The following is a 27,266-nucleotide window of genomic DNA, read 5'->3' as shown; positions in this document are numbered from 1 at the left end:
CAGAGGAGAGGAGAGGGAAGGAGAGGGGAGGCGATGCCTAGGGGAGAGGAAGTAAAGTACTAGACAGACCCTCATGGTCTATTTCTGACATGAACAGTCCCCGAAGCCTCATGAATTCCCTGGGACAGGGGAATCTTCCTGCCACCCTACTCCTCACTGTCAGCCTCCTCGTCACTGCTCTCCCCCAGCGGAAATTCTTTCGTTGGCTTCTGAGTTGCGTACATCCGGGTTTCCATGGGGCAGTCCTGGCTCAGAATAGCCTACAGCAAGAAGCAAGAAAAGAAATTACTGAGCATGCTTGACCAGCTCCTGAATTTGCTGTCCTCCAACTAGCTCATCCAAGCCCACCATCGCTTAGGAGAGACTCGGAAGTAAGTACGGTGCTCTCCTACTTTTGTAAAGCTGCACAGACCTCCCAAGGATCTGGTATTTCAACTCTAGTCAGGACCAATGACAGATAGGCTTTTCATTGATCCTGTTCATGACAGGATGCATCAGGAAACTGGTTGAAACTGGCAGCATCTCTATCTTAGAATGTTTCTGCCTCTGTTCCTTTAAGCAATTTCTATACCCATCCCAAACTCATGCAGGGCTCAGAAGGCTCATGTCTCAAAACAATGGGACTGGAGGCATGGTTCAGATGGTAGAGTGCCAGCAAATGAGCAAAAAATGTCAGGTACAGAGTTTGAGTCCTGGTCTCGGGGGGGAAAAAAAGAAAGGATCTTATCATTTTAAATATAATGATGTAGATCTTTTCCCTGAATTTTTGTAAATTAAAAGAGATGGCCTGTCCAAGCATGGTGGAACATATCTATAATCCCAGCACTGGGAAAGCAGAAGCAAGAGGATTCTAAGTTTAAGGTTAGCTTGGGCTATATAGAAAAACCTTGCAAGACAGAGAGAGAGACAGACAGACATAGACACTGACACAGACACAGAGACACAAAGAAAGAGCACTCCATAAGGATCATGGCAGATTCCAACAAATAAGTGAGTAAATGAATGAATGAATGAATATGCCCAGTGAAGTCCCACTCATTTATGGAAGAGATAACATTGTCCTTCACACCTTGCTAGTAGCTCCAGTAATTATAAAATCACCTTGATGGATGTCTTCATTGGTCTCCTGCCTCCAACCCTGTGTGAGCTTCCCATTTCCCTTTCCTCTGTATTTAATACTCATACAAGAGGGGATGCCATTTCTTAGAGAAGATTAAAAAAAAAAGCACAAAAGCAGGATAAACATGAAATGGGTATCAGAAAAGTGGTAACAGAGAGACAATCAAGAGGTAAGCTAATGAGCACAAAACCAAAAAAAGGGCTGGGGAGGGTGTAAGAGAAACACTAGAAATAAACAGGGATGGGTTTGGGGTGAGTTCATGAGCTTCCACAGTGCCTTACAAGCTTCTCCTCCGTGGCCGGGGGACTCCGCAGGAAGTAACAAAGAGGAGCGTAGACGATGTTGATAACCCCAATGACCACCATGAGCCAGGGGAAACCAATGGCCCGTACAATGGCGCCCCCGGTGGACGGGCCTATGAGGAATAAGTGGAGTTCACAAGTGTTCATGCGCCCTGCTAGATCCCCTGTGACCCACTGTGCCCGGGGGTCGTGGGGCACCCAGAGGGCGATCCAGCATGATCAGCTGGCAGGGTCCACTCCCAACTTGCCCACAGGAGTTTCGGGACATCGGGGTGCTTGGACTTGGGTGCTCCCCTCTGCCCCAACCAACATACCTATAGCAAAGCCTACACAAAAAGCCACATCGGCGATGGCATAGACGCTCCCGTACACCGAGGTGTGGCGCAGGTCCACCAGGTGTCCCATGATGGGCATGAGAGAGGAATCCACCATGCCTGTGGCCAGAGCAAACAGGATTCAGCCAATCAGCTTGGCCTACAGGTGTGGCGACCCCACCCTCTGTCTCCCCATGTGATCCATTCCCTTGGCCTGCAGCCATCCCCCACCGCATCAACACGCGAGTAGGAGCCAGTCGCCCTGCATCCTCGCTACTACTGCTCTCCGGCTTCGGCCTTTCTACCTGCCTCTTCCGAGGTGAAATCATGGAGGATCATCTGACCCAAAGGCAACTTTCAAGGGCTTCTTGTGACCTCTGAGGGTGCATCTTACCTATGGCAAAGCCAAGGCCCGCGTTGGGACCAATGAGACCGAAAATATTGTGAGCCAGAGGAACCTGCAAGAGGAAGAAAGATGAATTCATCAAGCTTCGGGATGGTTAGGTGGAGGCTATGCATCTGCTAAGTGTCTTCCATGTACCATCTGCACCATCTCTCAATGCTTCCCCCTTCTTAGGAAGATGAATCTTTACCTCCATGTTGGACATGCAAAACCTAAATTGGTACCATTGCTACCATTAACTTGCCCCATCCAGAGTTACAAAGTTAGTAAATACCAAGACCAAGTTTGAGTGTCAGGCTTAACTCCTCTTCTGTTATGGATGGTTCTTCTCATCCTCTACCCTTCCACACCCAACACACACTGTCCTCATTCATCACGGGATCCTTTCCATTACTAATGGGAGCCAAGGTGAAGCCCCTGGTTTGATAGCCACTGGAGCACAAAGCAGAACAAAGAATTTCACAGCTCAACAGCTGGAGAGACAGTGGCATGGTTTTGAAGTGTCTCATCAGCAAGCTAAGACATCCATTCTCATTGCTCATCCAACCCTCTACTGAAAGCCTTTCCTTTCCTCTTATATAGATTCTTTACTTCCCTTTCTGGGCATCCAGACCCACTATTACAGAGCATTTGCCCCAACAAGGTTTAACATACCTGTTAGGTATTAGCAGCTGATGACAATTGGAGGGGTGATGTCCCAAGATGTGTTTATATCTATCAGTAGTGCTAGCCAAGGCTTACTAAGGTTTTACCACCTTTCCACACTGTGCTTCAGTTTTAATTCCACCCACCACTCTCTACTGAGATGAGGATCTTGATCCAGATAACGCAAAGCCACACAAAGAGCAATGGCAAAGCTAGGGATAGAATGCTGAGCTCACATTCCTTGTTGGGACTTCCAGCCCATCGTGAGCATGCTGCCTGGAGTTTGGGAGTTTTGTTCTCACTTCTCTCAAGCCCAGAGGCCCGTGTACTGAAGACCTTCACTGGGGTCTGTAGAAAATGAAGCCTCAGACAACATAAAAGGCATGGAAGGGATCTTGAAGAGGGAAAAGCCCTTCTTTCCTCCACCAAGTATTTGGAGGCTAGAGATCTAGCCATAAATTTTGGTTCTCCTAATGATTTATGGGAACTTATAGTGACTTTATAATTTTATGAGGTCATAAAATGTGCCATTCAACATGTGCCAAACACATCTCTCTTTGTAGGTCCTCACATAAAGCCATGGAACTCCAGCTCCCGCTACCCACTTGCCTCTCACTTCCTTGCGTGCATCCTTCCTTTCAATGGCATGCCGCTTCCACTGGGAGCATCTCTTTGAGTACTAATTCCTACCCACTCAAAAAGAAAAAAATAGTCTTTTAATGACTCGCTCCCTCAACTAGGCCTTATACTTACGCAGAGCAAACTGGTCCCTACCAGCATCATCCCAATCAGGGAGCAAAGCCACCTGGAAGAAAAACATCATCATCAAACAAAGTCACCTGCCACCCTGACCCATCACACTGAATAGCCTTGCTAGGACAGACGCTTACTTCACCGCTGTATGCCCACTTAGTACCCAGGGCTTCACCTCCCCTTTCCTTGTCTCCATCTCCTCCCTAGCTTCCCATCTCTTCCCTTAGCAGAAGCAAATCTGGTACAGTAGCTCATATTCAGTAGATGTGAATCTGAATCAGTAGATTTAACTCTTGGGAGCAGCCCTTGAACTTGATTCATGGTGTTTCCAATTCCCCATACCTTTTTATATTTTATTTGGTCTTACAGATCCTCCTCTAAAAACACACCAAAAAAATCTTATCTAGAGGGTGAGAATGTGGCTTAGTGGTAGAGTGCTTGCCTAGCATGCATAAAGCCCTGGGTTCGATTCTTCAGTACCACATACACAGAAAGTGGTGCTGTGGCTCATGTGGTAGAGTGCAAACCTTGAGCAGAAGAAGCTCAGAGACATTGCCCAGGACCTGAGTTCAAGCCCCAGGACTGGCAAAAAAAAAATCTTATCTGTAATTGCTTATAGCAGTGCTTTTAAATTTATTTTAAAGGTCTTTATGCTGGACTTCAAAGATAAAATGTAAGCTGTAGCTATTTACATTGTAGTGAGGGAACTTGAGACCCGCATATCTTGATTCCATCCTATGCCCTTGAGGGCTAGCTATAGAATGACCTTGGGTCCCACAGAACAGGTTAACAATCACTGTTACAAAGCACACACTACTTTCTCCACAGCTGTTTTCTTTTCTTTTCTTTTCTTTTTTTTGGGGGGTCTGGTCGTGGGGCCTGAACTCTGGGGCCTGGGCACTGTCCCTCAGCTCTTCAGCTCAAGGCTAGTGCTCTACCACTTGAGCACAGCACTACTTCCGGCTTTTTTCTTTTTGCTTATGTGGTACTGAGGAATTGAACCCAGGGCCTCATGCATGCAAGGCAAGCGCTCTACCACTGAGGCAACTTCCCAGCCCCTCCACAGCTGTTTTCTGTTGGGCTTATCTGCTTCAGGGCTGTCCTCGTGTGTAGACTAGTTCTTCCACTGCTGTAGCAGTGGAAGCTCAGGACAATGCTCTCCTCCCCCCCAACTCCCCCACCACCATGGTCCTCACTGCCCATCCACCACTCAGGCTTCCTGTGGGCAGTTTTTACCACAATTTATTTGTCCTAAATGTTGAGTCTCAGAGAAGCTACGCATCATCCCAAGTGCAGGATCAACCTCGAAGGGCCGTCCTATCTCATGCCCCAATCCTTCTTCCCAGACCCCGGGTTACGTACCGACCTATCCTGTTGGCCAACACCCCAAAGAGGTTGGTGCCGATGAGATAGGACACACTGGCAGGCAAGAAAGCTAGACCTGTAGAAGGACACAGATCCTTACCTTAAGAAGTGCCCACATTCATCTAAAATGTTTGTCTCCTACAGACCCCCATCACTTTCCAGGATCCCAAAGGATCATTGTTGTAGGGCTTGGAGATCCCTGTACAAACCAAAAGCAGTTCTCACAGGGCCCTATGTATCTACTTTCCTCAGAAGTAGGGTTTTATTTGGCCTCTGCGGGGTTCATGAGCCTCTCCCTCCCACAAAGAGCCCCAGTGAGCCACTGGTGTATATAAAATATGTTTGGTTATTAACAAGAGAACATTAATCTCAGAGCAAAACATATAGACTTTCTGGGAAGTAAAATCCCTGATTTGCTATTTCTTCTCTTTGTCCTTTTATTGCTGTGCTAGGGATAAGTTACCTAACCTTTCTGAATCTCATTTCTCACACCTGGAAAAAGCAAAGCTGTGATTATGTCAGACCAGGTTACAGAGAGGACTCAATTGAGTAGCATTTGTAGAAGTATTTATAAAGTGAGGCTCTGCCACACATGCCTTTGTGTGACAAAAGGGTGAAATATTCTGAACACAGGTTTCAGATCATCCCTCTTGGGCTCCCATTGTGGTTTCATTCCTTGTACACTCTGTGGCCTTGAACAATTTACTTACTGTCTCTCTGAGTCTCATTCATTCATTATCAGTATGGAGCAAAGGACAGAGCAGTTAAGACAGACACAGAGCCAAGTGTAAAGGCCCATGCAGCCCTCTGAATGGAGTGATATAAAATAGTTATTTTGGAAAGTAGAAAGAAATACATGGTGAGGGGCTCCTAGGAAGGATATTTATGTAAAACCCCACTTTAGATTTGCGACTGTGTATATAAAGGTGGGCGCTGGGTATGGTGGTTCATGCTTGGAGTGCCAGTTACTCAGGAGGCCAAGGCAGGAGTATCATGAGTTTAAGACCAATCTAGAAAACCTTGTCTCAAAATAAATGAAAAGAAACTGGAATATAGCTCAATAGTCGGATGCTTAGTTAGAATCTGCGAGCCCCTGGGTTTGATTCCCCCATATTGCGAAAATGAAATAAATAAGAGAAAGTAATTTTTTAATGGATAAAATAAAAATAAAGTGAGACCACACAACCCCCAAATGTTTCTCTACTGCTCCATTCTGCTGTGGAGGTGCAGCAACCAGACAACTTTGGAGAGGGAGAGGGGACATGAGTAGTGAGAACAGAAAAAGAAACCGAGGCCAACAGACAGTTGATCACGGCATGATCAAGGGTTGTGGAGCTTCTAGAACTCCTGAGGTAAGTCAAAACTGGCTTGCTTAGAATTCACATTTTCAAAGGTGATGTCAGTCTTAGTAACATAAAGACCAGGGTATAGGTAGGAGTGATTGGTTCCAGTAGAGAAGAGAAAAGGATCATCACAAGAGAGCAGATTAAAAATTGGAAGAAGGAGATGGGAAGGTGGCTCAGTGGTAGAGCGCTTGCCTTGCATGCATGAGGCCCTGGGTTCGATTCCTCAGCACCACATAAGCAAAAAGAAAAAAGCCGGAAGTGGCACTGTGGTTCAAGTGGTAGAGCGCTAGCCTTGAGCTGAAGAGCTGAGGGACAGCGCCCAGGCCCAGAGTTCAGGCCCCACAACCAGACCCCTCAAAAAATAATGGAAGAGGGCTAGATGTTACTAGAACTAACCACCTAGATACCAAGGTCACTAACTGAGATAGAATTGGAAAGATGAGGTGTTGGTGACTTTAATGAGTGAAGAGGAATAACAACAGACAGTTGTCTTGAAGAGAAGTGGGGAAATATAATCTAACTGAATGATCCCCAAAGCAGTTGAGCAATTCTTGAAGGAGAACAGAAATGTTCTGGAAGCAGCAAAGGACAGTAGGACCTGAAGGAGCTGAAACTGTTTAGAGAGCTACAGGAAAATGTTCTCAGGCCTCCACGAGGGCGACCCATTCAGAGAAGACGGTGAGGTCATAGGGATGTTTGCAACAACGGGGCAGTTTGCAAAGCCTAGGATTTGAAAGAACAAAACTGAGTTTGATTAAAAAAAAACTCTCTGAGATAAAGGGACGCTGGAGTTTAGATATAGTTTGAGTGTATATTCCCTCCTTTCCCCAAGATTCACGTGCTAAACGTCTTGATCCTTAGTGCAATGGTCCAGGACCTTTAAGAGTGGGATGAGGGCTAAGGATGGGGCTCGAGTGGTGGAAGACTTGCTTGGCAATCCAGCACTGCAAAGCAACGTTGAAATGGGGCTGAGTGGGAGGACTTCCAGTCATTGGAAGACCTTAGTATGTGGCCATGTGTTAAGGTGGAGCTCCTGGAACTCCTGAAATCTGACAGTGAGCTGTTATAAGTGATTGGAGCGACCCTGATCCTGGAATTACTCTCTTACTTCCTATTTGAGGAGGTGGTCATGTATTGTCATCATCCACCCAAGTCCCTCCCCAGAGCCCATGCAATGCTGTTTGGAGTCTTAGGCTCCAAAACTGTGATCCAAATAAGCCTTTTATAAATGCAGTTCACTTGAGTATTTTGTTATAGTAGCAAAACTTACTCAGACAGGGAAGAGTCATTCCAGATAGGTTGGTCATGATGCATTAAGAAAATACAACAAACCAAGTATTCTGAGCAGTGCTGGACAGAGAGTAATTGCCCTGGGGTCAATGGTCTCTGTTATTATCATCTTAGCCAGTGGGTGAAGGGCAGGACTCGAATCCAGGGTTGTCTCTCCCCAATACTATGTGTTTCCACCCTCCCCAGTGTGGTAAGCATAGGCTCTGGCTTAAGGACCAGCTTGAAATCAGCAGTGAGTTTCCTTGACTCTCAACCTTCCCTCTGCCTCTCAGGACACCTCAAGGAGACAATGTAGCCCAATAGAAAGCACCCTGGCCATTGACACTAAGCCCAAAGTCAACAGACCTCCAGGTACTGGCTGAAAGCTTGTTTGCTTTTAATATTCTCTTGTATGGAGTAGAAAGGAAGTATACTTTAGGGTATTTGTCTTCTCTTATCAGCATAGTGTGGCAATCTGTTGCAAAGTATATCTATTTATTTTATGTTTAATTGCTTTAAAAAAATAGTCTGGGGCATTGGTGGCTCACACCTGTAATCCTAACTACTCAGGAGGCTGAGATCTGAGGACCGTTCAAAGCCAGTCTGGGCAGGAAAGTCCGTGAGACTCTTATCTTCAAGTAACCACCAGAAAACTGAAAGTGGCACTATGGCTGAAGTGGCAGAGCACTCACCTTGAGCTGAAGAGCTGAGGGACAGCCCCCAGGCCCAGAGTTCAAGCCCACAACTGACCAAAAAAAAAAAAAAAGTAAAAGTTCTGAGTACTCCATTTGTCTGATGTGTAAAATAGGCTCTTCTAGGAAGCTCGCTGGCCTAGCTCTTGTCTCCTTAACATCTCTACAAATGGGTGTACAGTTTCCTAAATGAGATTTGCCTCAGTCCAGGTGGCCTGTTCTTCAAACCAGGCCATCGCTCACATTTCAGCCGCAATCTGTGCCCCACACTACGTGTCTTTCAACACATACAGACTCTTCACAGCACGTAGCCAATTACACATAGATGGGTCCATCAAGACAACTTAACCAAAAGCAGTTATGAACATGGTCATTATTTGTGTTGACTGAGTCCATAATCCATGCACATCGGACTAACACCTTGGGAAAATACTTCCATGTTTGCAAGTGAAAGAAGACAACTGAGCTGTGGTGGTACATTCCGTAATCCCAGCATTTGTGAGGATGAAGCAGACAGATGACAAATGCCTCCGCTGTCATCTTTGGAAAGAGCTTTGCTGCTTTTTGGTGCTGTCTGCTAGAGATGCAGACAGCACTGAGGAAAGCTGTCAGGGCAATGGCAAAGGTTGGGTAAGCAACTGGGTAACCAGCAACAGGCTGGTAACCAAGCAGTTCTGAGAAGAACTGCTGCAAGCTAAAGATACCCAGACCCTCTGGAGCCTGACTGGCCAGAGCCTCAGGCTAGAAGAGTCTTATCTGTACTGAGTACCAACTAACTCAATTAATTGTCATGGTCAGAGACAATTGCAACCTAGAAAAATTCAATTTGGGGCTAGGAGTGCAGCTGGAGCCTGGCTTAGAATTGTTCCTCACAAAATTAGATTCCGTGCCTTTTATTATTACGTGCTGAGCTGTATCAGAGCCTTATCAGACTGCTCTCTGGGCCCATAAACCTCTCTCCTTCCTGAAATGACAGAGCCATATGCATATTTGCACGTAACCTTCTCTGGCCCCTCTCTCCTTTGGGCTTCCCACAAGTTCACATGAGTCAGAAGGTCTTCATGAAATAGGAGAAACTGAGATCCACTCTCCTAGGCCCAGAACCTTCTGCCTGGGCACAGAGCTCCATTGATCTCTGGGAGAGAGCACAGTTCACCCTCCTTGAGCACCCTTGCTTAGAGGAGACAAGATGGTAGAAAGGGAGTAAGATGGTGGGGAGGGGGGGAGGTATGGGTGGTTAATGGAGGTGCTGCACCTGCACGTGCTACACAGCATCTCCACAGCTTGTGCTATTTGTTCTCAACAATTTGTCTTTGAACCAGAAGGTACTTTGATATCCATTTTTAGACAGGAGGAAGAGGCCAAAAATGCATGAAAAAAAATCTTCATGGCTATAGAAGCCCAGAGTTTATATGCCACATTTGCCTTATTAAACAGAAGAAGAAGACTAGGGTTGTAGCATTGTAGAGCGCTTACCTGGTATGCATGAGGCCCTGGGTTTCATTCATTCCCAGTACCACCCAAAATAAATAAGGGAACAAGGTTTCTGCTTTTACCTATAATATAGAACCCATAGTCTCTAGCCTGTGTGCTTCTCATAATTATTAAAGCAACTGAACAAAATAAGCTGTAAATGAATAATTCATGTAAACTATGAAATTTATAATTCACATAATTAAAGTGGTTATCATTAAAAACAAGAAGTGGTGGTCAGGAATTTAAATGACTTGCAGGTACTTGGATAGCCAGTCAAAGGAGCAGAAACAAAAACCAAGCGTTTTTTTGTTGTTGTTGTTTTGCTTTCTTTTGTTTTTTGTCAGTGGTGGGGCTTGAACTCTGGGTCAGGGTGCTGTCCCTGTGCTCTGCAGATCAAGGTGAGCCCTCTCCACTTGAGCTACCACACCACTTCTGGTTTTCTGGTGGTTAACTGGAGATAAAGTCTCCTCGACTTTCCTGCTCAAGCTGGCTTTGAACTTTAATCCTCAGATCTCAGCCTCCTGAGTAGCTAGGATCACAGGTGTGAGCCACTGGTACCCAGTAAACCAAGGTGTTTTGACTGTAAACCTTTAATGGCTTTACCATACAGCTAGGCAGGTACCATCCAGCTCCCTGTTCTTTCTCTGGTTGCTTTTCTGATAACTGCTCACCCTCTGAATCTGGATCCATGAGTATAGTCATGACAGGTAGGTAATTCTGCTACCAAGGGACTCAGGCACCCTCTGAAATACTGATGCCTGGGTCTGATGTTTCCTGATTACCTGAGGAAGGGCCCATAAAACCCACCGACTGCCCCAGCCTGTCACAGGGACTGAGGTCACTTACCTAGCTGCCACTCAGGAGAGCACATGGTCTGCATCATCCAGATGGGCAGAGTGGGCTCCAGGATGGCCACTCCCATGTTGGCAAAGCAAATAGAACCTTGTGGGGTAGGAAGGAGAGTTCTGTGAGCCGCCATGGCCGCCTGGAGACAGACTTTCTGGGCCTGTAGGATAGTGAGGCCAGGGCCAGCTTACCTGCAGCCACCAGGATGTAAGGATCTTTGAGAAGTGTGAGGAGCGGAGTCCCTTTGACACTCTGAGGATATAGACAACAAAGAGCTTCCTTTTCTACAGTGTTTGCACACCTCTCCATTTTCACAGAGTCTGAGAATGTGCTCACAGGAACTCAGACACCAGCTACCTCAGCTCCATTGCTACAGAGACCCAGAAACCTACATCCAGAGAGAGAATGTATCCTGCCTGGAATCCCAGTGTGAGCTGCAGCCAGCCTGTCCTGTGAGTCAGGCAGGCCCTGTGGCAGTCCTGGGGATGAATTCCCAGTTGGCCAGGTCACAATGAGTGGTAGCAAGACCAGAGTTTGACAACAGGTGTTCCAGAGCCTCCCATGAAGATCTCTCTGGCCTCTGTGTCCTTCCCAGGAGAGCCACAGAATCCAAATCCCCAAGTAAGCACAGATGCCTACTGCAGCCCAAGCTTCAGTAAACCTAGTCATCCAAAATCTTCCCTCTAACTGCTTCTGAGCCACTGGATTGAGCAGCAGCACAGCTTGAACACGGGGCTTAAAATGTCTGTCTTGGGGAAAAGTGTGAGCGGCTGCTCTCATGGGAGCTCCTCAGATCATTCCCCACTGCCGCTACCTTCCTTCCCATATCCCAGAAGTCTCTCTTCTATCACGGTCACCTTTGCCTAAACCACCTTCCTTCTCAGCTCCATAGCACCTTATCCTGCCTACTGTTCAAGGTCAAGTTCAAATATACCCTTCTTGCCACCATCTTCTCTGACTCAGTAAATGGAATCTCTTCCTCTTTCTAACTTCTGGATCATCTCTAGTGTCTATACATTATATTCTGTGAGAGATTTAAAAGTTCTGACATCATAATCCTTTTTCCATACATACAGCAATGGATTAAGACATATTGAGACCCTAAAAACAAAATTATGCCTTCATCCTAGTTTTTTTTAAAGAAACTGATGTAAATCATAAAATTATCCAGAATCTGAATAAATCCTTTGGTGTGACAATCCTACCTCTAGGAATTTAAAAATTACTGTCAACATTATAAGTACACACACAGATACACAAACACACATATAAGGTTATTTATTGAGGTACTATTTGTAATGGCAAAGTACTTAATCTATATAAATGCTCACACAGGAACTTGAATGAAATATGATACACATATGCTCACACTAGGAACACATAGCTGGAAAAATAATAGGAGCTGGGTACCAATGGCTCACACTTGTAATCCTAGCTACTCAGGAGGCTGAGACCTGAAACAGTTCAAAGCCATCTTGAGCAAGAAAGTCCATGAGACTCTTATCTCCAATTAACCACCAGAAAACTGGAAGTAGTGCTGTGGTTCAAAGTGGCAAAGCACTAGCCTTGAGCAAAAAAAGCTCAAGGACAGTGCTCAGGCCACAAGTTCAAGCCCTACAACTGACAAAAAAAATCTAAGAAGTTTACATGTAAATGAGAAAAAAAATGGGAAATTCAAAGAAGAATGTGTAATAAAAATGCCTAGGGATGTAACATACATGAACTGTTTGAGGAGGAAAAGGACAAAAGGATAAGAAAACATTAAATTGATTACTTACAAGCAGTAAGGGTAAAGGAGGGTAGGAAGGTCACGGAGGGACTGACATTCTCTGAGTATACCTTTCAGTAACTTTTACTTCTAAATGATAATGTTCCATATATCCAAAAAATAACATTAGCATTATGACTATTTGGGTCAAGCTTTGGAAATAATATTTGTGGATACCCTGCTTATCCTAGTATCCCCAGCTCAGCTTGCTTGCTGAGTGATCATTGCTAGCAACATAGAGGTGGCTCAGTCAATAGGGACAGAACCATCGGGATGAATGTTTCTAAGCCTGGGTAGGTGTTAAGAGTGATGTTAGAACCAAGCACTTTCCAGGCCTGGCAGTCCAGGCAGCAGGTCTTTGGTGTTTCTGGAACTTAGGAGTCCAAGGTGGGTAGAGCACATGACTCAGACATTCTACATCTACAGCCAGTTCCCAAGGGCTGACAGGTCGGTAAGCTGAAAGAGGCCCCAGCAAAGCAGGTGGTAGAGCCTTCCCTCTCAAAGTGTCACTTGTGTCACTGTGCCAAATTCTTTCAGGAGCTTGTAGCTTTATTTCTCTGCTTGTAGAATAAGGCTGAGGACTGTCCTTGACCCATGGAATATGTGTGATAAGGCATAGATATCATGCTAGGCAAAGCTCATGGGATACACAAGGTCATCAAGAACTTGTGTAGCTGTAAATTACCTCCAAAACACCTTGATGAGCCATTGGATGCAAAGAACAGATCTTTAGCTCGAACATTCCCATATCTTATGCATTTTCTTAGCTGTCCTTCTGCCTGTTGAGTAATTCAACCCAATGTGGTTTGACATTGATCTTCCAGAACCACCTTTGACTTGAAGTCAGACAGATGCCAACTCTGAACTTTTCTAGCCGTGACAACATGAGATTCTGTGAGGGAGGCTCTCGACAGAAGTCTGTTGTTAGAAGAAGCCAATCTGGAGGCTTTTATAGTCTTTGCTCCCTCTGACAAGAAACTGTTTTTTAAATAAGATTCTTTCTCCCATCTTTGTCCAATATTAAGCCAGCTTCCTTTACGATCATCTACATACTACTCCAAATATAACTCCATCAGGAAATTCAAGAACAGTTTTGACTATTCTTACTCTGTATCCATCCCTTCACATTTCTCCCTATGGTTTGAGAGACATGCTGAGGTACCAATCCTCAGCCATTCTATGTATCTCTTAGTGATGGGTCTTGATATCTACATACCTCAGGAGAGACTTTAGAAGGCTGCAGGATGCAAAGTTGGAGCACTAAGAAAGAAGACAGACAAAGAGAGTTTAATTTGTCCACTGACTGGCCAATGGCTCTAATAACAACCACATTGCTACCATATCATAATACTTTGAGTTTCTTCCTTCTTTTTTGTGATCAAGGAGATCCTTTATCCATCTAACTTGGCTTGGCCTGCCATGAGTAGTCAAGTCTGATGCCACAATATAATGCATCTCCACATGCTTTTACCTGCTTGGGACTACATTGTTAACCTACCTCCATCCAGAAGTGCCAGGAAGGCCAAGATGAGAAATGGAGCAGACTTTCCGACAAACTCGTACATCACACTTCCAAAGGGAGCGCCCACTGGAAAGACAAAGTCACACAGAGTCGAGGTTTCATCTAGCCAGTGAGAAAAAGGCAAGACTCACCCACAACACCCAGTGAGCATTTACTAAACACCTATGAAGGGCTGAGCTCCATCTGAGGTTCTGGAGGTTCAAAGATAGAGAAAACTTGGTCAGCCAGGCACCGGTGGCTCACACATGTAATCCTAGCTACTCAGGTGGCTGAGATCTGAGGATCCTGGGTCAAAGCCAGCCCAGGCAGGAAAGACCATGATACTCTTATCTCCAACAAACCTCCAGGAGGAGGAGGAGGAGGAGGAGGAGGAGAAAAGACCTTGTCCCTGTCCCCAGTTTGTAGTGAAGGGGAATGTTCAAGGTGGTACATAGTAGGGATGGAAAGGGGTTGCCTAATTAATTCAAACGTGGCAAAAACTCAACAGTGAATGGTTATATGTACAAAACGTTATATAAGCCCAACATAGTAAGTAAGAAAGACCAAGTGACTTGTCTTTTCCAAGTGCAGTGCATAAACACATAAGAAGAACACAGAGGTGTTAAGGGAGAGGGTAGAGGTGGAGGAAGAAAGCCAGTGGTTTTTTTATTATATGCATTTAGGAGGGGAAGAAAGAAGTTGGGAATTGTTGAGGTCACTTAGTCAGGTGTTCTGAATATCCGGGTGAGAGATCTACTTGGCCTTGTGGCCTAGGGAGAAATGTCAGTGGCAATTAGCCAAGGAGAAGCACCAGCAGCTCAGGACTCAGGATGATTCTCCAGATGGCACCAGGATCATACAGGTGCCACGTGCTAACCAAGGAGGGGTAAGGCGCTGACCTTGTTGTGGGGTAGCGTCCATATCATGGACTCATTTATTTGGAATGATGGAATCCAGAATACATCAAAGTTTTTGGTTGAGTGTTCAATTTCATGGATACTACCAAAATAGAGCTCTCTGTTTCCACTCCTCTCAGTGGTGAAAGAGGGTAGGAAATGGGCCATGGAAGAGGCTTTTGGTGTCTTCCCGGTGAGCTAGTAACTCCTAAAGGGTATAACTGTGTCTGATCTTCTTACCCATATGCCCTCTGTGCTAGTATCGTGCTTGTCATGCACAAAATGCTCAGCAACATAAGTAGCTTTTGGTACTATTAGTTAATCCATATAAACACAATCCATATAATCCGTACTCAAGGGAAGTATAACCATTGGGCTTCTGAATACAGAAAACATAAATCTTCATCCTAGATCTCGCTTTTCCTGGCTGAATGACCTTGAGGGCTCCTTGACCTTTCTTATCCTCCTCTCTATCCTGGGGACAATCATTTGTCCTTCATGGGATGGCAGTAAAGAATAAGAGAGATGATACACACAATGAATTCTTCAGAGAATGTGGAAAGGGCTTGCTTTTGTATTGACAGCATTGGCCAACCTTGGAAGCAGAGATGCAGCAGGCAGTTACCACGAATGTGGGGAATTTCACTGCTTTGGACAGGCTGAGTTTCAGGATGCCCTTATAGGCTACTTGGCTTCTAAAGGGGAAGGAAAATATCATCGGTCCTTGGTGGGAGGGAGGGAAGAAAAATAGTCATTGTCTTCCATGGCCTTGGTATCACTTGCTTCCTGGAGCCATCTCTGGAGGTTCAGCACACCCCTAACCTCCTGAACTTAAATCTCCATCCAGGTACACTTACCCAGCACTCCCAGAGCCAAGCCCCCCAAAGCAATTCCCATGGCTCTTCCTCTCTCATAGTCACCAGTGTAGACACTGGCCAGCATTCCAAGACCTGAGAAGAGCATGATGGTGCAGTCAGCATAGGGGAGATTTCTATATGGCTGACTCAGGGCCCTCACTCCCTGCCTATTACCTCTTCAGTGATAGGTTTAGAGAGAGCTTTCATTTGTGGGGCCTTACAGAACTGAGCTCACACTCTGGCAAATACCAACACTCTCCACCCATTGGTTCCCTAAGTTCCACAGCACTCACTCTTTGCATTAATATTGTTGGAAGTACAAAGGCTTCTGGGAAGATTAATGGAGAACACCATTGTCTAGAAACAACATTTCACAGTGTTTTGTCATTTCCTAACGCATTTCCATATATGAGGTAGCTATGGAACAGGAAATCTATGACTAGGGACTGTTCTGTTCAACACAGTGCTGGAAAAAAAAAGAATGAAAATACTGGGCAGGCTGTCAATAAAAGGCAATTGTGCCCTCAGGCAATTCAGTCATATAAAATGGCAGGATCCCTGAAATATTGTAAATGACAATGCTAATAAACTATGATGATAATCACTGGTATAACTGGTCCTATAAAATAAAGGAGTAGAAAGAAAGGACCATGATGTGGCAGTAAAAGAGAGCCAGCTCCACTTCATAGTTTTCCCTTGGGCTTATTCTGACTTGAGTGAGCTGCACTGAATAGCATCATGGGAAGTCAGGGTAGGCTTAGAGATCTAAGCAACTCTAAAATTACCTTGTTCCAGAAACAATTTCTACCTACCAGGATAGTGTTTTCCTTAACTTTCCCATATAAACTGTATAATCTCTAAGGTAGTCACTAGTGGTAAAAGGAGTGTGTGTGTGTGTGTGTGTGTGTGTGTGTGTGTTGATAATGATGTCAGTTTTACCTGCAACAGATGAAAAGGATGATCCGATGCCTTGAAGGGTGCGAGCCACAAACAATAGGGCGTAGGTGCCAGAAAAAGCAAACACTGGGTACAGAGAATAGAAAGAATGCTTCAATTAGCAAAGTACCTCGGATTCCCCAGCCACCAGATGGCATGCCTGTGATATGGCAGAGATGAATCATTATGCTTATGTTTGAAGAAAGCATGATGGTGCTTACTTTCTGTTCTTGAAATTATCTTTCTTATCCCCTCAGTCCTCAATCATAACTGATTCTGAATTGACAAGAAGATTGACATACCACCAACACATAAGCTAAGTCCCCACACAATGGATGGATGAGTGGCCATAGTTCTTGCTGAGTCCAACATCCTAACCACCACAATTGAGGAAGTTCATAAAGCCCAATGCCCTGGGCTGGAAGCCAGACATTGTCTTTACTGTTGAATCCGTTGTTGTATCACATTGGATGGCCACACTCTTGTGGGATTCATTTAGAATCCCATGAAATAAGCCATGTCAAAGAATGTAGGCATTGGACAGAAAATATCTTGTGATCCTGTCAGATCCTTCCCCTTGCCATACGTTAGAAGATCTTTTGAGCAATCCATATCAGTGTTTATTATATAATACTAAGTGCAGAGCTCTGCTAGATTCTGTAGCAGATGTGAAAAACAAAAAGTCTAATTCATACCCTAAAAGTATTTGTGTGTTGGAGACTATCATACATTAAACTGAGAACCAAACAGGAATGTTAGGAAAAACTAAATGATAGGGTGTTGGTGGTCAGACTGGTAGGTCCAGACATGCCTTATCCTTGATTCTGTAACAATGTCTCCCTCCAACAGAAGAATCTCTCCCAAAGTGTCTGAATCAGAGGAATTTTAATCCTTCTGCCCATTCATTACTGGTATCTTTGGTTGTGTGTATGATCATCTTCAGCTACTTTCCGACGTGATCACACTGAGCTATTTATCATCTCCCAAACATGCACATTCTTGCTCTCCTGCTAGCCCCCAATGTCTGTTCTCAGTCTTTCTGATTGCTAGTCTGTTCAAAATCCACTGTTTCTTTGTCCTTAGAGAATAGGGGGACCAACTTGTCTTAGTTTTAAAATTGAAAGTATCACATTCTTTCTGATAAGTACCTCTATCCCAGGAAAATTAGGAAGGTCACTGTATTCAGGAAGATCAAATTAATTTTCTTTTCATTTGGCACTTCTGGGCCATTGTTTAGTTTCTACTTGTATGGAGCATCATTTCCCAGAGGGTGGTAATGGGCACTCTAAAGCATGTGAATCAACTCTAAAAAATGATGTATACACTAAATGCCTACACTGAATACACTAAATGTATTTTCTTTTGACTAGAATGAGACCAATCCAGTACAGTTTCCATGGTGATTTCATGAAAACCATTATTATTGTTTGATGAATAATACAAAATAATAATAATAAAATCTTTACAGATTTTTTAAAAGCTTTTAAAATGTAAGTTCTTGCCAAAAAATCAGACAAGTACTTTATGATAAAGATAAAAACTTTGTTTCCACTGCCAAATACATCCTGGTTTCTTTATTTTAAAAAAAGTGGGGGGGAGGGGGAGCGGGGAAGATTGGGTGGGGGGACAGGGGGAGGATGGGAAGGGGAAACAAAGGAGGAGGCTAAAATGCTTGATAAGAAATGTACTCATTATCTTGCCCGTGTAATTGTAACCCCTCTGTACAATATTTTCACAATAAAAAAAGTGTATTCAGAGTGTTAATTGACATGTCCAAGGCTGCCAGCAACAGGGGCCAGAATTCAAATTTAAGCCTGGTGAGACAGTCTCAAAGTTAGATCTTTTCCTACTATATTTACCCTGATCCATCACGTCTTCAATCCCTGGGCATCTTGTGTAAGAGGGGGAAGCAGACCCACTTTATTCCACTTCATCTGGAACATGCACATTGGAAGACTAAAAAAGTTTGCATGTGTGCATGCACACACACACACACACACACACACACACACACACGCACAATCATATATAAACAATACCCTTGACTCCCACAGAAGTAAATGAAGTATCTATTGTAGCAGAACAGATCACTCCCAAGGAGAGTAAGTTGCTACCGCTATTCTAGGCCCCAGTCTAGAAACTGCTAAACATTCATGTGGACATGCTGTCATGTAATCACATGCCTAATTACAATCCAGTCCAACCTGACACTGCTCTCTGCACTGCAATCACATGAAAAAAAATCAAACAACTTAATGAAAAGAAGAAAATAGGAAGGAAGTTACTTACTCAGTGTAGAGAGAAACATGGTAACAAAGCCAGCAAACATGGGAATATGATAGCCAATCCTAAAAGGAATTCAGAAGATCTCATTCAGTAGACATTCACATGATGGGACTACAGTTTTTACTGTTTGTAGGAACTGAAATGAATTCATTTGAGTACATGATAGAGCATATCTCTGAATGTGAAGTACGGAGATGGAAAACAACATGTTATTAATAGAGGCAAACATGCAAATTTACCAGAAGACTAACATCAAAATCCTCTTTTCCAGAAAGTTTAACCTGCATATGGTATGTCTCCTAAAGTATCAGGATAAAGCTGCAGGCACTGGGTCAAATGGGTGATCCCTGCTACTTGGGAGACAGAGGTTGGAAGATGACAGTTCAAAGTCAGACCAAACAAAACAGTTCCTGAGATTCCATATCAACCAATGGCCAAGAACAGTGGTGCATGCCTGTTATCTCGGGGCAGCACAAATAGGAGTATTAGAGTCCAGGCGAACCTGAGCATAGAGCAAGACCCTTTCTTGAAAATAACCAGTACAAGAAGGGCTGACAGAGTGACTCAAGTGGTAGAGCTCCTACATAGCTAGAGCAAGGGCAAGTCCCCGAGTTCAACCTCCAGTATCATGAAAAAAAATCAAGATATTCCCTGATTACTCAGAAGCCAGTGCCATTGAAGGATGTTCCTGGCCACCTGCAGCCCTCTTAGCTTGTTCAGTAGTTTACAGCTGTTGGACACTGCTGCTGGATGCTCAATAATCACTACATCACTAGCAAAATACAAAGCCCCCCGGCCCCAAATAACACTTCCTCAGTAACATTTCATCCTCAAGGGTCACCTCTTTTCCTCTCCCAAGCACCTGTTTGAAACCTCAGCTTCTGTTATTCCTGTGTCTGGGAGTACTTACGAAGCATTGAGCTCACTGAGCTACCTGTTGGTGAGAGGTCCCACGAATGGGTTGACCAGAAGTTGCATCAAAGCCTTTGAAGCAAACAGAACCCCAACTCGGACGTTCTCTTCCTCCAAGAACTCTGTGCCCTGCAAGCAGTTGTTTTTATGTGCCGAGCTGGCTTCTGTGACTGGAGGCCAGGTTGGGAGAGCAGAGCCCATGGTTGCACTTCTTTCCACAATCGTGGTGGTGTTGTCAAAGAAGGAGAAGATGGTGGAGAAGGAAGCCGAGGAGAGAGCCTGCTGGGGGCTGACAGGATTGCTGGTGGGCAGGGAAGAGTTGGCTTCTTCGAACTCTGTGGCATACAGGAAGGTAGGCACAATGGGCACTGGAAATGAATGGAAACACGACAAGGACTAAGGACAGAACTGTTTCCAAATTTGTTTACCACTGCTATGAGGTTTGATTTTGTTAAAGAAGATATCTAAGTGGCATCATTTAAAATCTACTAAAGGCCACATCTACTCGAGTTATCCTATTAGCTAAAGTACACAAATTTCACTTATCATATAGTTTCTCTGCTTCGATTTGTGGATTCTGTACTGGGTAATTTGCTTACTCATTAAGATTTATTATAACCTGATCATCAATTTACAAACAGAATTGTGCAGAATGAAGGAAATTTGGAACTCTGCTTCCTTGTCACATCTATCATAGCAAGATGACCAAAAGATTAAAGATGGGATATAAGAAACTATAACTCTAGTCTGTTTCATGAGGCTTGAATTCCAATTCTGGCACCTGTTGCTTGTAGCCTTGGATATGTCAGTTAACACTTAGAACCAATGTCCTCTTTTGTAAAGAAAATAGAAACTTAAAGGCTATGCTCCATTAAGTTTAAGATTATTGTCTATATGGTAGGTATAGGTGTATGTGTGCTTGTGTAAGTGGATTGTGTAGTTACTCTAGAAGTAATAATTTCGTGTTCATTAATTCCATTTTCTATAACTCTATAGAATATAACTATAACTACAGAACCATGAAGAATAATAATAGTCTATAATGCACTAACCACTTGTCTCAGTTAAAAGCATATATTTTATGTGTGCTAATATCCATTCAGCCAGGTGCAGGTAGTTCATGCCTGTAATCCTAGCTTCTCAGTAGGCTGAGATCTGAGGATCATAGTTTGAAGAGAGCCTGGACAGGAAAGTCTGTAAGATTCTTATTTCCAATTAACCACCAAAACTCTGGAAGTGGAGGCGTGGCTCAAATGGTAGGGTGCTAGGCTAGAGCAAAAAAGCTCAGGGATAGCATACACACACACACACACACACACACACACACACACACACACATCCATACATTGCCATAACATAGCATAACATTTGTGAGTGTCTGCTAGATGAGCCTGAATCTGAGTGGATAAGCTTCAAGAAAGAACTGATCAAGAGTTGATTAGTTACTGGGAAAAATCACAGAGGCAAGATGCTGATTGTGCCAAAGGCCACTGTGTGCAGTAGCACCTTAGGTGGACAGAATTGAGAGGAAGAAAAAGCAAGGTCATCCTGGCACAAGGGCTTTCTTGCCCTCTGACCTTCCTTCTCCTGAAACCTTAACAATGGCCAGCACATCCTTCTAATCCCTGGCAATCTCTGATCCTCCTCACTGCTGACCTTAGGTATGGTATGTACTGTCTGCCAGTGTCGTAGAAATGAGCAAGTTGACAGAGCAAGGAGACCGACGTACCCACCACCGTCAGGAGCATGTTGTCCAGGAGCAGAGCGACAAACACCACCACCAGCACCAGCTGTGGAGATGCTCTCCCCTCCTTCAGGACCCGCTGCGGAGCTCCCAGGACAGCCCGGAGCATTGTGAGGCCTAGCTTGGAGTGGGGTGCAGTCTTCTCTAGGTGTTTAGGATGGACACTGCTACAGCTACAGGTCTTCTGTAGAAGAAGGTGGAGGAGATCTGCCCAGGTGAGTAAAACTCACTGCTATAATGAAAAGTACGAAGCAATTGGGATGGCATCTGTGAATTCTCAGTCCCTGTATCTCTGTTGTTGTTTTTTTTCTTATGCATCTCAGTAACTCTACAATTCCCAGAATGCCTGCCAGGTAAGTTCTGCTTACTTGCTGGTGATTTGTACTTGGGTTATTGCTAGCATGTAGAGAGATGCCACAAAGCACCTGTCCATGGTTCTCAAATGGCAGGCATTCACGTCTCACCTTGGTGGCTTAGGTTGGTTTCACCCAGATTCTTATTTACTTCCTGTTTGTAATAAATCCAAACTTCTGAAATACTAAAGTGTCATTTAAAAAATCTACGCAAATAAGTTATGTTCTATATCTACACATCACTAAACAATTATGGTCTTGATTCTAAGTACTTCCTCAAAATCTCTTTGGGTTGACACAGTGTGACTCATACTGACCATTGACAAACATTGGTCTTAATCAAAATTGTCATCTCACCGTTAAAAAAAAAATAAGCAAACAAAAAACCCCAGAGATTCAGGAACCTGTGTGATTTCTTCTGTCTAACACAGTTTGTGCCAAATGGGAATGAAATCCCAAGCTTCTCTTTCTTCTCTCTCTCTCTCTCTCTCTCTCTCTCTCTCTCTCTCTCTCTCCTTCCTTCCTTCTTTCTTTCTTTTTCTTTTTCTTTCTTCCTTCCTTCCTTTCTTTCCTTCCTTCTTTCTCTTCCTTTCCTCTCTCCTTCCCTCCTTCCCTCCTTTCCTTCCTTCATCCTTCTCTTTCTTTCTTTCTTTCTTTCTTTCTTTCTTTCTTTCTTTCTTTCTTTCTTTCTTTCTTTCTTTCTTTCCTTTCTTTCCTTTCTTTCTTTCTTTCTCCCTCCCTCCCTCCTTCCCTCCCTTCCTTCCTTCCTTCCTTCCCTCCTTCCTTCCTTCCTTCCTTCCCTCCTTCCTTCCTTTTTCTTTCTTTCTCTCTCTTTCTTTCTTTCTTTCTTCCTTTCTTTTTTCTCTTCCTCCCTTACTTCCTCTTTCTCTCCCTCCCTCCCTTCTTTCTTCCTTTGGATCTTTTAGACAAGCTCTCACTATGGAGCCCACGCTGGCTTTAAAGTTGCAGTCCTCTAGCCTGCAGCCCCGCGGTGCTGCCAAGTCTTTCCATTTTCATACTTTTGTTCCACCATTTCCCCTTCCTTTGTAGTTTACGAATTGCTCTAATTCTTTTATTTAAGCTGAGAACCCCTACGCAAGAAGTGTTTTATTTACTGTGTACTTTTACTTAGAATAAATAAGATAAAGATATTACCTTTCACAATTAAGTTCCTATTTAAGATTGCATACCATTCATTAACATTATGTCACCTTATCCAATGTTAGGTAATCACAGTTTCTGATAAGATTTCCTTTTCTGTTATGTGGCTTTTGTAATGGTATAAAAAATATCAACATTTGAATTTTGAACATAAACTACTGTCATGAAATGAATAACATCTTAAAAAATGGTATACTCTTGGATTTGGTAATTCTACTTAAAAGGACCTAGTCCTAAAGACATAATATGAGGTGCAGTCAAAGATTTGTGGTAAAAATGATTGCTTATTAAGTTATTTTTATTAGTGAAAAAAGGAATATTTCAGATTCACATGTTCAAATAATTTTAATGACTTTCAAACTAATGCTAAGCAAAAAAAAGGATATTAAATTGTCTTTATGGTGTGACCTCAATCACATTAAAAATAGATATAGGTACACAATTTAAAAAGACTAGAAAGACACAGAACCAAATGCTATTTCTAATCAATGACTTAAAAGTACCTTGTCTTTTTCTTTTGTCATTTCCAAATATTCTATAATGAACTAATTTCATAACAATAAGCAGTAGTTTTAAGTGAGAATCAATCAGCTCAATGTCAGTCTTAAATACTGAAATTACCGTAAGCTCTGAGCTTAACTGTTTTTAGACCAGGCTGGAAGAATACCTTCCATAATGTAGTTCAAGCAATCAAGCACTCAGCAAACCAAATTCCTAGGTAATCTTTAACCAGAAACTACATGCAATTACGCACACCCTTCATTCCTAAATCCTTACAATCAAAAGGATGAAAACAAGCCTTAAAGAAAAACAAAAATGAAAACTAAAAGATGCTAAGGAGAATAAGGACAAAAACAACTAAAACAAAAAGCCAGAAAACCACCAAGAACTGGCCAGCAAATCAAAGGTAAACTTGATAAGCCAAAAATCTTTTCATAACAGACACAAATTGCAGGGAATTATTAAATTTTTCTGAAGAGAGAGAAAAATGCCTTACCTTATAGCTCATGTTGGTGTGAGGCACTCTTCAATATACTGGCAGCTGTTCGTGAGTAAGAGGACTCTGCTCTCTGAAAGTGGATGCACTGATGGATTTATTGCCACCTGTTATCTGAGGATGATGTGTGTGTGTGTGTGTGTGTGTGTGTGTGTGTGTGTGTGTCCTTTGTCCACAAAGATTTAATTGGAACCTCCAGCAGGCTTCATTCAAACCCTTAGTTCCCTGAGTTAAAAGCAGGTAGGCAGGACTGAAAACGATAAAGGTGGAAGTAACACTGAACTGAGCTGGTTTTCATCTGTGCTTATCTATCATCTAACTATTTTTAACTCTTGCCCGGCTTTGAATACAAACTAGAAAACTAGCTGGGATCTTCCTGTCCTTTACTCGTTGGTCAATGAGGTTCTTGTACACCAATTGCTTCTCAGAAAAAAAAAATCTTTGGACATTTACAGAAGGGGAAAAAGGTATGCTTACTGTTCTCAAGCCATCAAATCCAACACCTGGGGCCTGTGTAAAGGCACAGCTTGTGCATTGTATCTTCACACCCTGATCCCTAGTTCAGGGCCTGTCACAGGGGGCCTCTGATAAATCTTGCTTGTGGGAAGATGGGATGGATGGCTGAATGACAGCATGCAGCTCCCAGTGTGATCTCGAGAGGTGCCACAGGTCTGTACTTTTGTGAAATGATGTGAAGAGTCATTGGTGGGACAGGGAACGTAATTTACAAAAGATGAAAATACAACGAATGAGCAAGGGAAGCAGCTGAGGGCTCCTGTTGTGCATCTGATGGGGTCCTTTCAAATGTAGGAAATAAATTCCAGCAGAAACGAATGTCTTTGAATGATGACCTAGAATATTTTATTTTAGCATTACTTATAGATCAATGGGGATAACCATCAAAACAATAAAATGTCCCAAAGGTGTCAGGCCCAAGTAGGCTTTATATGATGATTTCTCCACCACCTCCATGAGTGGATGATAGAGTGAATAGTGAATGATATTTCTTCTAGAGTGAATGATATTTCTTCTAGAATGATGTCCTCAAGATTAATCCATGTCATAGCATAGCATGTATCACAATTCCTCTCCTCTCCTCTCTTCTCCTTTCCTCCTTTCCTCTCCCTTCCCCTCTCCCCTCTTTCTAATTCCCCTCTCTTTCTAATTCCCAGAGTGTAATAAACATCCTTATCTATCCAGCTTCTCCACCTCTTGGCATACAGATGGGCCACAGAGTGGTATCAGGGAGCAATTGCTGTTACTGGTAGCCTTTTTAGATTTTTTTCTACTATTATTTGGATCATAAAGAAATGTAATTGCATCAATATCTTTTTAAAGTTTATTAGATTAAAAAAATAAACCAAAGACCATTTTAAAGGATACCAGTTAGCTGTGTTAAATATATTAGGATTGCTGTGCAACTAACCAACTAATTAATCTCTTGCAGTTTTTCACCTTATAAAATTGAAACTTTATACTTATTAAAACTATAATTCACACTTCTGTTTCTCCTGTACTTTGTGAACAATCATTCTACTTTTTGTTCCTATGAATTTGACTACGGTTCAGACCTCATATAGATAGGGCTGTAAAGGATTTGTATTTATGAGCTCATATTTATGAGTCAGGTATTTTATCTGGCTCTACCAACACACTCATGGAGATTTATGATTTGGGACTGGAAAAAAAGAGATTTTTATTTTTATTTTTTATTATTATCTTTAAGTAGTTGTACAAAGGAGTTCCTATTCTACAAAACAGTATATGAGTACAAAGTGTCTGACAAAAAAGAGCTCTAAAATGGAAGTCTGGAGCAAGAAATGGGGAGAGACGACAAGATGTTAGAAAGGTTATTCCCCTGGGTAGTGGTCTTGGTGGCATAAAATAAAATTTATCTTTAAGTTTTGGAGATTTTATCTTAAAGTTTTTGAAGGTCAAAAAATGCTGTTGTGGGGCTAGAATCAAGGTCTCAGCAGGGCTAAACTTTCCCTTTTTCAGCTTCTAGTTGCAGGGAGTCTTGAGTCACTTTTGAGGTCAGCAGCACAGCCTGGCTAACTCTCCTTTACCTATGAAAACCCTAATGATTACATAGATCCTAAGACTTAACTTCCTATCTAGCATTCCTAACTTGATCACATCTGCAAAGTCCCTTTCATAAATAGTCCCAGGCTTAGGATGAGGATGTGGGCATCTCTGGGGTGCATGGCGCATTGGGCCCTGATACCACTCTGTGGCCCATCTGTATGCCAAGAGGTGGAGAAGCTGGATAGATAAGGATGTTTATTACACTCTGGGAATTAGAAAGAGAGGGGAATTAGAAAGAGGGGAGGGGGGAAGGGAGAGGAAAGGAGGAAAGGAGAAGAGAGGAGAGGAGAAGAACTGTGATACATGCTATGCTATGACATGGATTAATCTTGAGGACATCATTCTAGAAGAAATATCATTCACTAAAAGACAAATCCTTTACAGCCCTACCTACATGAGGTCTGAAGTGTAGTCAAAGTCATAGGAACAAAAAGTAGAATGATTGTTCACAAAGTACAGGAGAGACAGAAGTGTGAATTATAGTTTTAATAAGTATAAGGTTTCAATGCTTTTTTTTGGGTCCGGTCATGGGGCCTGAACTCTGGGCCTGGGCGCTATCCCTCAGCTCTTCAGTTCAAGGCTAGCACTCTACTACCTGAGCCACAGCACCACTTCCGGCTTTTTTCTTTTTGCTTATGTGGTGCTGAGGAATCAAGCCCAGGGCCTCAGGCATGCAAGGCAAGGGCTCTACCACTGAGCCACCTTCCCAGCCCAGGTTTCAATTTTATAAGGTGAAAAACTGCAAGAGATTAATTAGTTGGTTAGTTGCGCAGCAATCCTAATGTATTTAACACAGCTAACTGTATCCTTTAAAATGGTCTTTGGTTTATTTTTTTAATCTAATAAACTTTTTTTATTGTGAAAAAAGTGTATAGAGGGTTTACAATTACATGGGCAAGATAATAACTACATTTCTTATCAAGCATTGTAGCCTCCTCCTTTGTTTCCCCTTCCTATCCCTTCCAAGCCTCCCCCCCCCAGTCTTCCCCCTACCCCTCCACCAAAGTTGTACAGTTCGCTTTCAACATGACAACTTGTACTTCTCATTGTTGCAACGGGTCCACCTGTATCCTTATTTAAACGACTTGTTTTTCCCATTCCCCTCCACAAATTATACCAACATCAAATACAGCGAAAGCAGGGGTTATACTGTGGGGCAGGGACATACAAAGCAACAAAGAAATAATCATATAAATGCATTAGAAACAAATGCATGAAAGAAAAAAAACATTTAAATAC

General features: G+C 43.2%; 1 protein-coding gene across 2 annotated transcripts; it reads right to left on the bottom strand.

Moving 5' to 3' along the window:
- Positions 1–146: 146 nt before the first annotated feature.
- Positions 147–21,540, bottom strand: Slc18a1 (solute carrier family 18 (vesicular monoamine transporter), member 1). 2 transcript variants are annotated; one of them, XM_013025210.1, is made up of 15 exons: positions 21,417–21,540; positions 19,710–20,055; positions 18,779–18,837; positions 16,493–16,576; positions 15,554–15,646; positions 13,798–13,887; positions 13,516–13,559; positions 10,723–10,783; positions 10,532–10,627; positions 4,900–4,978; positions 3,538–3,589; positions 2,131–2,194; positions 1,737–1,856; positions 1,402–1,535; positions 147–260 (listed from the first exon to the last, which is right to left on the bottom strand). In XM_013025210.1, exons 1-15 carry the CDS (start codon positions 21,538–21,540, stop codon positions 147–149), a joined length of 1,560 nt encoding a protein of 519 aa, XP_012880664.1. The 2 variants fall into 2 exon arrangements, with proteins under 2 accessions (XP_012880664.1, XP_012880672.1); XM_013025218.1 differs by lacking the exon at positions 10,532–10,627.
- Between the last annotated feature and the right edge of the window lie 5,726 nt (positions 21,541–27,266).

The sequence above is a fragment of the Dipodomys ordii genome, unplaced genomic scaffold, assembly GCF_000151885.1.
Source record: "Dipodomys ordii isolate 6190 unplaced genomic scaffold, Dord_2.0 Scaffold4, whole genome shotgun sequence".
Lineage (NCBI taxonomy): Eukaryota > Metazoa > Chordata > Mammalia > Rodentia > Heteromyidae > Dipodomys > Dipodomys ordii.
The sequence above is the reverse complement of the archived record's forward strand: the minus strand, read 5'-3'. Positions and strand labels throughout refer to the sequence as shown.